The sequence below is a fragment of the Parasteatoda tepidariorum genome, chromosome 7, assembly GCF_043381705.1.
Source record: "Parasteatoda tepidariorum isolate YZ-2023 chromosome 7, CAS_Ptep_4.0, whole genome shotgun sequence".
NCBI classification, from domain to species: Eukaryota; Metazoa; Arthropoda; class Arachnida; order Araneae; family Theridiidae; genus Parasteatoda; species Parasteatoda tepidariorum.
The window spans coordinates 82,218,945-82,232,427 of NC_092210.1; the positions used below are offsets into that span (position 1 = coordinate 82,218,945).

A 13,483-nucleotide genomic window follows, 5' to 3' on the forward strand; every position below is an offset into this window, starting at 1 on the left:
TAACTCCCTTAAATATTAAATTATACTTTTCACACTTTGCAAGAAATTAGTGTTTTATATACCAAAAAATCGTACTAAAGGAAATTTTTATACGCTAATTAGGGGGCGCATAATGTGCTAAAATAGATCTTGTTAGTTAACCGGAAGGAAGTTCATCAGGCTATGTATTCGTGGAAGCAATGTGTGAGTCCTGGAGAGGTTGTTAGAGCTACGGGTAAAGAAGTTTGTCGTACCGGCGGTCAGAGGTTCGGTCCTGGTCACTGGTTAATTTCTAATTTTTTTTCTATTTATTTTATTTTATTTTTTTAAATTTTTTTTCGGCATTTCAACATGAATAAAGTCATCTATACATAAAAATAACTATTCTTCCTTTGGGAGCGAGTGAGTAACAACTAAAAAGCGGATAAATTTCGACTCCGGAGCAGCACACTCGACTCAATCCATAACTACCTTAAATATTAACTTATAATTATCAAACTTTTCCAGAAATTAGTGTTTTATATACCAAACAACCGTACCAAAGAGAATTTAATACACTAATTAGGGGGCACATAATGAGCCAAAATAGATCTTGTTAATTAACCGGAAGGATGTTCATCAGGCTGTATATTCGCGGAAGCAACGTGTGAGCCGTGGTGTGGTTGTTAGAGCTGCGGGTAAAGAAGTTTGTAGTCCCGGTTGTCAGGGGTTCGGTCCTGGTCACTGGTTAATTTCTAATTTTTTTCTATTTAATTTATTTTATTTTTTTAAATTTATTTTTCGGCATTTCAACATGAATAAAGTCCTCTATACATAAAAATAACTATTCTTCTTTTGGGAACGTGTGAATAACAGCTAAAAAGCGGATAAATTTCGACTCCGGAGCTGCAAACACGACTCACTCCGTAACTCCCTTAAATATTAACTTATAATTTCCAAACTTGGCCAAAAATTAGTGTTTTATATGCCAAACAATCGTACCAAAGGGAGTTTTTATACACTAATTAGGGGGAACATAATGAACCAAAATAGATCTTGTTAATTAACCGGAAGGAAGTTCATCAGGCTAAATATTCGTGGAAGCAACGTCTGAGCCGTGGTGTGGTTGTTAGAGCTACGGGAAAAGAAGTTTCTTGTACAGGAGGTCAGGGGTTCGGTCCTGGTCACTGGCTAATTTCTAATTTTTTTTTCTATTGATTTTATTTAATTTTTTTAAATTTATTTTTCGGCATTTCAACATGAATAAAGTCCTCTATACATAAAAATAACTATTCTTCTTTTGGGAACGAGCGAATAACAGCTAAGAAACGGATAAATTTCGAGTCCGGAGCAGCACACACGACTCACTCCGTAACTCCCTTAAATATTAACTTATAATTTCCAAACTTGGCCAAAAATTAGTGTTTTATATGCCAAACAATCGTACCAAAGGGAGTTTTTATACACTAATTAGGGGGAACATAATGAACCAAAATAGATCTTGTTAATTAACCGGAAGGAAGTTCATCAGGCTATATATTCGTGGAAGCAACTTGTGAGCCGTGGTGTGGTTGTTAGAGTTACGGGTAAAGACGTTTGTAGACTCGGTGGTCAGGGGTTCGGCTCTGGTCGCTGGTTAATTTCTATTTTTTTTTTCTATTTATTCTATTTAATTTTTTTAAATTTATTCTTCTGCATTTCAACTTAAATAAAGTCCTCTATACATAAAAATAACTATTCTTCTTTAGGGAATGAGCGAATAACAGCTGAGAAACGGATAAATTTCGACTCCGGAGCTGCGCACACGACTCACTCCGTAACTCCCTTAAATATTAAATTATACTTTACACACTTTGCAAGAAATTAGTGTTTTATATACCGAAAAATCGTACTAAAGGGAATTTTTATACGCTAATTAGGGGGCGCATAATGTGCTAAAATAGATCTTGTTAATTAACCGGAAGAAAGTTCATCAGGCTATGTATTCGTGGAAGCAACGTGTGAGTCCTGGTGAGGTTGTTAGAGCTACGGGTAAAGAAGTTTGTAGTATCGGCGGTCAGGGGTTCGGTCCTGGTCACTGGTTAATTTCCAATTTTTTTTCTATTTAATTTATTTTATTTTTTTAAAAATTTTTTTCGGCATTTCAACATGAATAAAGTCCTCTATACATAAAAATAACTATTCTTCCTTTGGGAGCGAGTGAGTAACAGCTAAAAAGCGGATAAATTTCGACTCCGGAGCAGCACACACGACTCAATCCATAACTCCCTTAAATATTAACTTATAATTTTCAAACTTTTCCAGAAATTAGTGTTTTATATACCAAACAACCGTACCAAAGAGAATTTTTATACACTAATTAGGGGGCACATAATGAGCCAAAATAGATCTTGTTAATTAACCGGAAGGAAGTTCATCAGGCTATATATTCGTGGAAGCAACGTGTGAGCCGTGGTGTGGTTGTTAGAGCTACGGGTAAAGAAGTTTGTAGTACAGGAGATCAGGGGTTCGGTCCTGGTCTCTGGCTAATTTCTTATTTTTTTTTCTATTGATTTTATTTAATTTTTTTAAATTTATTTTTCGTCATTTCAACATGAATAAAGTCTTCTATACATAAAAATAACTATTCTTCTTTTGGGAACGAGCGAATAACAGCTAAGAAACGGATAAATTTCGACTCCGGAGCAGCACACACGACTCTCTCCGTAACTCCCTTAAATATTAACTTATAATTTTCAAACTTTGCCTGATATTAGTGTTTTATATACCAAACAATCGTACCAAAAGGAATTTTTATACACTAATTAGGGGGCACATAATGAGCCAAAATAGTTCTTGTTAATTAACCAGAAGGAAGTTCATCAGGCTATATATTCATGGAAGCAACGTGTGAGTCGTGGCGTGGTTGTTAGAGCCACGGATAAAGAAGTTTATATACCCGGTGGTCAGGGGATCGGTCCTGGTCACTGGATAATTTCTAATTTTTTTTCTATTTAATTTATTTTATTTTTTTAAATTTATTTTTCGGCATTTCAACATGAATAAAGTCCTCTATACATAAAAATAACTATTCTTCTTTTGGGAACGAGCGAATAACAGCTAAGAAACGGATAAATGACTCCGGTGCTGCACACATGACTCACTTCGTAACTCCTTTAAATATTAACTTATAATTTTCAAACTTGGCCAGAAATTAGTGTTTTATATACCAAACAATCGTACCAAAGGAATTTTTTATACACTAATTAGGGGTTCATCATGAGCCAAAATAGAGATCTTTTTAATTAACCGGAAGGAAGTTCATGATTATATATATTCGTGGGAGCAACATGTGAGCCGTGGTGTGGTTGTTAGAGCCACGGATAAAGAAGTTTATAGACCCGGTGGTGGTTCGGTCCTGGTTACTGGTTAATTTCTAGTTTTTTTTTCTATTTATTCTATTTTTTTTAATTTATTTTTCGGTATTTCAACATGAATAAAGTCCTCTATACATAAAAATAACTATTCTTCTTTGGGAAAGCGAGAATAATAGCTAAGAAACGTGTAAATTTCGACTCCGGAGCTACGCACACGGCTCACCGAGTAACTCCCTTTAATATTAAGAAAGGTGAAGCAAACATTCATAAATTCTCAGTTAAAAATAAATATCACATGCAGTAATACCTGCTGTAAATGGAGAAATCAAAATAAGTTTTCGAAGAAATCTTTTTTTCCCATAAATTATACTTCCACCGCAATTAAAACAGAAAGTTTAAATTTTAATAAAATTCTGAGCTATAGTTAAGATTTTTTAGAGACCTTCAGGATTTGCAGACACTAATATGACACAGATGCAGATATTTCCGAGTTTTAATTATTCTTTCAGTGTTTCAGAGACACGTTTATTTTTTTTAAATTTGGAAAAATTTAAAAAAAAAATAGGGTGAAAAAAACCTTTAAAGTTTAATAAAACATCTTTTGAAGTATTACTGGAAAAAAAAAGAAATAAAATTATGGTTGGAAGATAATTTTTTCAGCACTTCAATAAAAGTAATAATATTATTTTTAACATTAAAAAAAACAGACATTTTTTCATTTCTTGCTGCTTTTTTCCCTTTTATGTAATTTATTTAGCGCCTTATTTGTATTGTCATGCCCTTTTTGTTAACACCTAAAGATATAATGTTCTTTTTCTTTTTCACTTTCACAAATTTGTGCAAAGGANCAAAGGGAATTTTTATACACTAATTAGGGGGCAAATAATGAGCCAAAATAGATCTTGTTAATTAACCGGAAGGAAGTTTATCAGGCTATATATTCGTGGAAGCAACGTGTTACCCGTGGTGTGGTTGTTAAAGCCACGGGAAAAGAAGTTTGTAGACCCGGTGGTCAGTGGTTCGGTCCTGGTCACTACTTAATTTCTAATTTTTTTTCGATTTATCTTATTTTATTTTTTAAGTTTATTTTTCGGCATTTCATCATGAATAAAGTACTCTTTACATAATAATAACTATTCCTCTTTTGGGAACGAGCGAATAACAGCTAAGAAACGGACAAATTTCGACTCCGGAGCTGCTCACAGGACTCACTCCGTAACTCCCTTAAATATTAACTTATAATTTTCAATCTTGGCCAGAAGTTAGTGTTTTATATACGAAACAATCGTACTAAAGGGAATTTTTATACACTAATTAGGGGGCTCATAATGAGCCAAAATAGATCTTGTTAATTAACCGAAATGAAGTTCATCAGGCTATATATTCATGGAAGCAGCGTCTGAGCCGTGGTGTGGTTGTTAGAGCCACGGATAAAGAAGTTTGTTGACCCGGTGGTCAGGTGTTCGGTGCTCGTCACTGCTTAATTTCTTAATTTTTTTTCTATTTATTTTATTTAATTTTTTTAAATTTATTTTTCGGCATTTCAACATGAATAAAGTCCTCTATGCAAAACAATAACTATCTTCCCTTGGGTACGAGCGAATAACAGCTAAGAAACGGATAGATTTCGACTCCGGATCTGCACACACGACTCACTCCATAACTCCCTTAACTATTAACTTATAATTTTCAAACTTCGCCAGAAATTAGTGTTTTATTTACTAATCAATCGTACCAAAGGGAATTTTTATACACAAATTAGGGGGCTCATAATGAGCCAAAATAGATCTTGTTAATTAACCGAAATGAAGTTCATCAGGCTATATATTCGTGGAAGCAACGTGTGAGCCGTGGTGTGGTTGTTAGAGCTACGGATAAAGAAGTTTGTAGTCCCGGTGGTTAGAGGTTCGGTCCTCGTCACTGGTTAATTTCTAATTTTTTTTTCTATTTATTTTATTTAATTTTTTTAAATTTATTTTTCGGCATTTCATCATGAATAAAGTCCTCTATACAAAAAAATAACTATCTTCTTTCGGTAACGAGTAAATAACAGCTAAGAAACGTGTAAATTTTGACTCCGGAGCGGCGCACACGGCTCACCGAGTAACTCCCTGCAATATTAAGAAAGGTGAAGCAAACATTTATAAATTCTCAGTTAAAAATAAATATCACATGCATTAATACCTGCTGTAAATGGAGAAATCAAAATAAGTTTTCAAAAAAATCTTTTTTTGCCATAAATTAAACTTCCTCCGCAATTAAAACAGAAAGTTTAAATTTTAATAAAATTCTGAGCTATAGTTACGATTTTTTAGAGACCTTCAGGATTTGCAGACACTAATATGACACAGATGCAGATATTTCCGAGTTTCAATTGTTCTTTCATAGTTTCAGAGACACGCTTATTTTTTTAAATTTGGAAAAATTTAAAGAAAAATAGAGGGGAAAAAACCTTTAAAGTTTAATAAAGCATGTTTTGAAGTATTACTGAAAAAACAGAAATAAAATTATTGTTGGAAGATAATTTTTTCTGCACTTCAATAAAAGTAATAATATTATTTTTAACATTAAAATTTTTTTTATTTTTTGTTGCTTTTTTCCCTTTTTCGTAATTTATTTAGCATCATATTTGTATTGTCGTGCCTTTTTTGTTAACACCTAAAAATATAATATTCTTTTTTTTTCAGTTTCACAAATTTGTGCAAAGGAGGGAAAAAAGCAACATTTGTAGAAATTAAATTTTTCCCTAAAAAAAAGAAAAAGAATTTAAAAATGCTCATACAACTGCTCTAACAAAATTCAATCATCATATTCGATAAATCAGTTTTAATGTCACTCTAAATTACGTATGTGCTACCTGTATGCATTAGATATTGCATGTTATGCCTTAAATAACAGATATCGGAGCTAATTATAACAATTTGATAGGGCATAACCTTCGGTAAGGAATTCTTGAAATGAGAATTAATCAGTTTAAAATCAAGCAAGGACTGTAAATCATTTCGATTTCTTTTATTGATCAGTTTTTTTACTGTAATAATATTTCTCGTCAATTATTTCTACATTTCCACCACCAGGAACATGATCAGCATTGTCGAGAGATCCAACTTTAGCCTCAGCATTTTCTCGAAAATTAAGTTTCTCGGAGAATATTTTTATCTTACCGCCGCCTGGTTGATGACCTATATTGGCCAAAGATCCAACTTTTGATTTAACTTCTTTTAATCTTGTTGGCAACTTCGGGCTTGAAAATCGCTTTTCAGTTCCTGATGGTACTGTAGTTGAGGATTTGTCTTTTGAGTGATTTCTTAGATGAAGATATTCATATCTTGGAGTTTCTTGAAATATCTTTTTATCACCACCACCAGGTTTATGCTTAATATTGGCGAGAGTATCTACTTTTGCTTTTACATTCTTTATATCAGGTGGAGGAGCAAGACCTACGGGGGCTTTAATCGGCGGGATTTTTTTCTGACTTGATGAACTGAGTGTTTCATCATCTGAGGAAATTGATGAGGTGTTTCCGGTTCCATTTCCAGACACTTGTCTATGGCTCATGTTAATTACTAAGCATAATTAATAATCTTAAAAAATATGAATTACATTTTCTCTTAAATTAATATGTTTAAAATCTTTTATGAATTTTGAATGTTTTATCGCGCCAAACTTAAGTCCTGTAAATTAAGCAGAATCAAATCAAACTTTTTTTTTTATTTCGATTAGTGTGCTTGTTTATTGTTTTGATGACAACTGCTGTGATCTTTGAACTGCTGATTAAAAATTAGGATTTTCATATTTTTAACTTAAGTGTCTAAGTCTAAAAGGAAGCAACAATTACGCGATTTTTATTTTTTCATTTTTGGGTCGGTCATACAAAGCAGTAAGGTAGAAGCTATAGAGTGATTAAAATTAAAGCAGCCAGTTAAACATCTACCGGGCCCTCGTTAAGCATTCGCCACTTCGCCAAATGCGATAAAAACATAAATTTGGCAAATAAAATTGTGCTTTGACGAATGATTTTTTACACTGAAAGAAAAATATGTATAAAATTGTTTATATTTGTATTTGGCGAAGACTTTTGATATTTGGCTAATTTACTAGCTAAGAATTTGAAATCCTTTGCCCGGGCTCTGCATTTATAACTTACATTTTACTTACATTTACATTTTACTACATTTTACTTACAACTTACATTTTTTGTCTACTTTTATGCTTCCCACTCTGCATAAGAAATCAGGTTATCTTTTATTGCGTTTTCTAGTATGTAGACATTAGTTGTGAACTAACGCTGATTAGTTAATTACATTTGAAATTTTAATTATACGAGTTTAATTGTACTTCCACTCATAAAATGTTTTTTTTTCAGTGCAGTTCGATAATTACAATCGCAAACAATTCCGCATTTTTCATGTTTATGTATTTATTTATTAATTTATTTAGTTTTGTCAACCTTGCATATTTTTAGTACATAGTACTTTGAGAAATACCTAACAGTAGTATAAATATTCCTTGTTTTTATAAACTTTGGGGGCACTGCTGATTATTGTTAAATTTAAGGTCACAGTGTACATTTGTATTTGATCAGTACAAGTTGCAAACGGTTTTTATATGTAAAAAAGCTGTTCTTATAGGTATACAGTATCTGTTGTCTAGTTTGGTGTAAAAGGCTTATTAGTGCAGGCAGAAATAATTTTTACATTTTTACTTGCAAGTCCATATATTAACTCTAGCATAAACCTTGTACGAAATTTGTGATGACAAAAGAAATTACACTCGTGGTTGTATTACTTTAGGTTAACATATTTTTACCGGCACTTTATTACGCTGCAAAAAAAATCCAGCAATGTTTCTGAATATACGGCAGGTACGGTGCATGTATTTTTCTAAAATGTTTCTGAATGTTTCGAAATTCTCTTTCTGTAACATTCAGAAACATTTCGCAGTACTTCAGATGAATTTTGAATCATTTCTTGCAGTTTAAGAATTTTTTTTCATATTTTGATGAGTCTTCTGAAACCTCTTGGGAGTTATGCTACCAACAATGCCAACCGATTTAATGTGTGCTACATACTAGTAAACTGGTATTGAATAGCCATAGTGGTAGCTACAATACACTCTGAAACTCAATCGGTGTCAATGCGATTCAGTTTCCTACATTTGAAAAAAAATGTTCTATAAGATTTTAGAAACTTTTTTGTAAAGTCGAATTTAGTTTCTAAATTTTTTTACAGTGTAGAGGTACAACTAGCCGGACCATTTTACGCTGCCAAAGAAAATATTTAACCTGTTCTTGTGCAACTAATATGTTATTTCAGCAACTTGCGAAAGATTGGTAATGCAGCTAGTGCCCTGACCGTAATCCGTCTTTTACAACAGCATATTGAGAGCACAATTTTTATAGCTGAAAAATTTATTAGCAAAAAAATAAGGAAACCTTTATTTACGAAAAAGGAAAAGAAATGGAAAAAAGAAATAAATAGAACAAACGCCAGTTGACAATTGTTAATCGTTTACATAAACATAACTCATTTGAAAATTTCCAAATAATGAAAATATAACAATTATTGATTGATTCTTTATTTTATTTTTTTCTATAAAAATCCTAGTTTTAATATTTATTTCAAGACTGTGCAAAAAATTTAGTCAGCATTTTTAATAGAATAGTTAAATATTGAATACTTATGTAATGAATTAAAAATGTATGAATTTATGAAGAGTTTAGTGCAGGTATGTTATCAAATGCTCGAAAAAAGAATACTTTCATTTTGGAGCATTATTACCGATTTCTTTTGTCATTAATTTTGTATTGAATTTTTAAACTTGATTTAATTTTTTAAAAAAACTTCAGCATTTTTCTTTAAATTAATATCATTTTTAGATTTTTCGAAGCTCATTAAAAATTTATTTTCTTTCGCTTTCCATGGATTTTAACTGTCGATAGTGCTGCCATCTCTATTAAAACCGAAAAGTTTTTCTTTTAATTTAAAATCATTTATCATGTGTAGTACTTTTATATAGTAATAACGTTACATTTTTTACTAATCTTTAGTACATCTAACTAATAATTAACTAACAACATTTTTAATTGCAAAAGCTGCTGTTTAATATTTATTATTTTCTAATAAATAATAATAATAAAGTTTGTTATTATCGAATAACATTATGGGTCCAACTAAAAAATTTGAGAAAATATTGAACTTTTAGTTAATAAATTTTTTCAGCATAGTAAATTATCTTAGATTAATTAATTGTTTTTCATTTTATACATTGCGATTCTGAAACTCGTAATTAAATAATTGAATGTCACAGTTCAGTAAATTCAATAAACTGATGGCTGGGTGATGTTTCTTTAAATCATATCTTTTTTCTTAAATCGGAAATAAATAAGATGATACTAATATCAAAATCGGAATCATGTCATAAATAATAACGAACAGAAACTTGAAAAAAACTTAACATTTTATTTCTGTTGTAGAGCTTCTTGTCAGCACGTCCTGGTACAGCGACCGAAAGTGAAAGCAATAAGTGAAATTAAAAAATAAAATTAAAAAATAAAAATAAAATGTAAGTACACATTGCGCCATCTAGTGACTAAATTCCCCTACATGCACTAGCTAATACTTCTATATAGTTACCATACTTCTATACAGTTAAATAGTAGAACTAATCTCCTTAAGATACAATAATAGTAAAGTTCTTGTAAGAAAATATTCCACTACGGATGATAAGTGTTTTTATTCAATAGCGTAATCTATATTTTCTTAAATAGAGACTAAGAAAGTCCTCATTTCTTTTTAGCGTTGGCAACAAAGCATTGAAATATCAAGTGTGTGAGCTGTCATAAGAATGAAAGCGTAAACGTACATGGTTACAAATTTCTGAATGAAAATTCTGTTTTCTCATGGACAACGAAAAGCTGAAGCAAACTGAGCTGTAAGTTAGAAAGAATTAAAAGTTTAAAAGCGGTTAATTCATAGCAACAAAATATTCTGTTTTATGTTTTAATTATATTTATGCTGATTATTTAATAATAATATTCGTTGCTATTGTAATGAATTAAACAATGAGTATTGATCTTACAGGGCGCTTATAATAATAAAAAGCATGCTCGAAGAGCAGAATAAAGCGTTGATGACTGTTATGTAAGACGTAACACTGGAAAAATGATCAAGAGACGTTCCGTCTTAAATGCTGTTTTTTAAAAGAACAGTTCCTGCTTTGCTTCTGCAAATTTTTCTATTGCAAGTAATTTATGTCAATTAATTTTTTTATTTCAAAAACTTATTATCAACTAAATATTTTAATTTTTAACGAGGTTTTGGTTTTTAAGATTTTAACAATTATTTCAAATTCATGAACATATCTCAAATACTCTAATGCTCAAATGTTCTAAATATTTAACTTAGCGAACGAGGCGAACATGGTTTGCAAAGCAAAGCAAACCATATGGGCAATCTTCTGGTGTTGGGGAGCGTAAGCGAGCAGGTAGTGGAGCAATACATTAAACAGGAGCGAATATGTCGGAAACATTATTTTCAAATAAAAGACCTAGAGTTAGTTATAAATAAAAATTTTGGCTATCTTTTAGAAATGTTAAGTTTATGCACCGATGATATGAAGAGAAAAAATATCTAATAACACCAACATATATTTACGCAACCCATCTTAATTTAAAAATTCAACCTAATTTTAATTCAAAAATATTTTTTTTTAAATAAAGTAGAAAAAAACTCAACATAGAAATATTAACTACAGAGAAGTGTTTTATTTGTACATGTAATGTTATCGTACATCATGTAGTCGTTCGTGTAATATAATCATTCAATATGATCGTACAGAAGGAAATAAAAATATTACGGCGATACTAAATTATAAACTGTAGAGCGTAATTATTCAAACATACGGAATCAACTAACGACAGTTTCCTTTTAGTGTTGCTAGCGCATATTATGGCCCATTGGTCGAAAAGAAACTGTAAGAAAAGTGTTACGATGTCGTCACAGAGAATCACTTTTTTATTAACCTTTATAATTTTGTTAAATCCATCGAATAATTTTGGTGGCATTTCCGCAGGTGCTAAATACTAGATAATAATTATTGAAAGAGGACTAAGGAAAGAGCATAGAATTTTTTTGACTCGATATTTACCTGATAATTGACCTTAAATTGGCAAGAAAGTGAAGTATAAAACTACAGTACGAAGGCTATAAGTAAGTTAGAAGAAGTTAATTAAAAGCTAGATGGTTGTTAACATTAACTGCTTTCACCAAAACTAGACCAGTATGAAATTCGCCGGAAAATAAGCCTTAAATGTAGCAGAAACAAAATCGCTATTCAGAATTATGGTTACTGATTCAACTTTTATATGATATGGTCCTAAACATTGGGCAATTACCTGATTATTTGAATACAGATATAGCTAAGTTATAAATTGTTTCAAAAAATGTAATATAAGCCCAATACGAAAATCTGAAGTTAACACCCACCGAGGTGAACTGTAGTGTCTAGAACTTATGGAGAAGGAGAAGGCAAAACTTACGTTTTGCTGTCTAGACAAGTAAGGTAATGTTTCCAATATAATCTTTCACGCTGAATCGATGGAAATTACACCCAGATCTATATATCTAATAGTTAAGAAGTTAATTAAGTTTAATTAACAAATAGTTAAACAGGATAAGGGCAAATTCGGACTCATACATATTTATGTGTCTGATATTGCTATCCAGACAAGTGAGGTATAGATTTAAATGTATTTTCAAGCAAACGATACACAGAGAGAAAAAAATTATGACAAAATTACCATACCTAAACACTTATGGCAAAAAAAACTGTTTCTGGTAATTAAATCGAAATATACGGTATTTATATCAATCATTGGGTAAGTTTATAGTTCGCTATAGTAACGTTTTACCGGAAATTCCGACTTTCCAAATTATAATTCCTCTTATTTGGTAAATTTAACTGTTTGACGTCCATGCACTTTACCAAACAAAATAATGATACTCAGTTACACTATGGTTTATTTAAAATGGTGGTTTTTTTAAATAGTTAATTGGAGTTAGATGGCCATTAATAATTTCTTATTCTAATATTAACTTTGAATTATAACAAAAGGGTAAAAGGACATGAATGGTGACCTCACATTGTTTAATTAAACTGTTTTAAAGATGCTAAACTGAGACACATCAAACTACAGTGACTGCTTAATCCTTCTTTTGGGGGATTGTGGGTTTAATTTATTTCTTTAAATATATTTGTGGGTTTCTTTGTAAATACAAAGTACGGTGTAAAATTTATTTTCAGTTTGAAAGCTAAATAGCAAAATTTGTGAAAGACAGGAAGGACACAGTGCTATGGCGAAATCTACTACATCTACATTTCTGAAGAGCAATACTGATACCGAAGTGCAAATAAACAACCACAGATTGTTGATGCCTCCGTTGCAGCGGGGTTTCGTAACATATAAACATTCTTGGGTCATCTCAAACTATACTAGTACTGTAAAAATTACCGACTTTTGGTAAAAAAAATATAATAAATTTTATCATTATTTCTACCAAAGAGTATGGTAATAAAAACCATATTTTATTGTTAATTTTCAAAGAGTTTCGCTAAAAATCACTGCCTTTTTTTAGTTCTTATAGAGACAGAAACACGATCTCAATTTTCCTCATTCTATTACTTTTGATCCTACCTTTTTTCTTAGTGTAGAAGTATAAAAGTTTTAAATTCGTTAAGTGCAAGAAAGTATATAACAATACTTTTTGCACACAAAGGCAATACATTCACCTCAATTTGCATTTCATAAGCAATATTAAAAAGTAAAACGTGACTTCAAATAGAATACACATGTCAAAATAAAAAGTAAACCAAACAATTTGAAAAGTAGCATATATTACTTAATAGCAGAGTAAAATTGATAAAAAGCAAATTACGATGTGTTTTTCGACTATCATTTGCTCTTTTATGCTTGGAACTTCCTTGAAATAACAGGAAGAGTTCTTCCTGAAGGCAATTATGGATCAAATTTCTGCATTTCTTTAAGAGGATTAATTTTGAAACTGAATGCATTATATTTTATTGAATTGTTTATTTCAAACACGATTTCAATTTGCTTTTTCACATGGAACAACATACCGTAATCAAACAATAAAAGTAATATTGATTTA

General features: G+C 31.0%; 1 protein-coding gene across 1 annotated transcript; it reads right to left on the bottom strand.

The window, feature by feature from the left end:
* Positions 1-6,326: 6,326 nt before the first annotated feature.
* Positions 6,327-6,872, bottom strand: LOC107447698 (microtubule-associated protein tau-like). The gene has a single exon (XM_016062683.2). It carries the CDS (start codon positions 6,870-6,872, stop codon positions 6,327-6,329), a length of 546 nt encoding a protein of 181 aa, XP_015918169.2.
* Between the last annotated feature and the right edge of the window lie 6,611 nt (positions 6,873-13,483).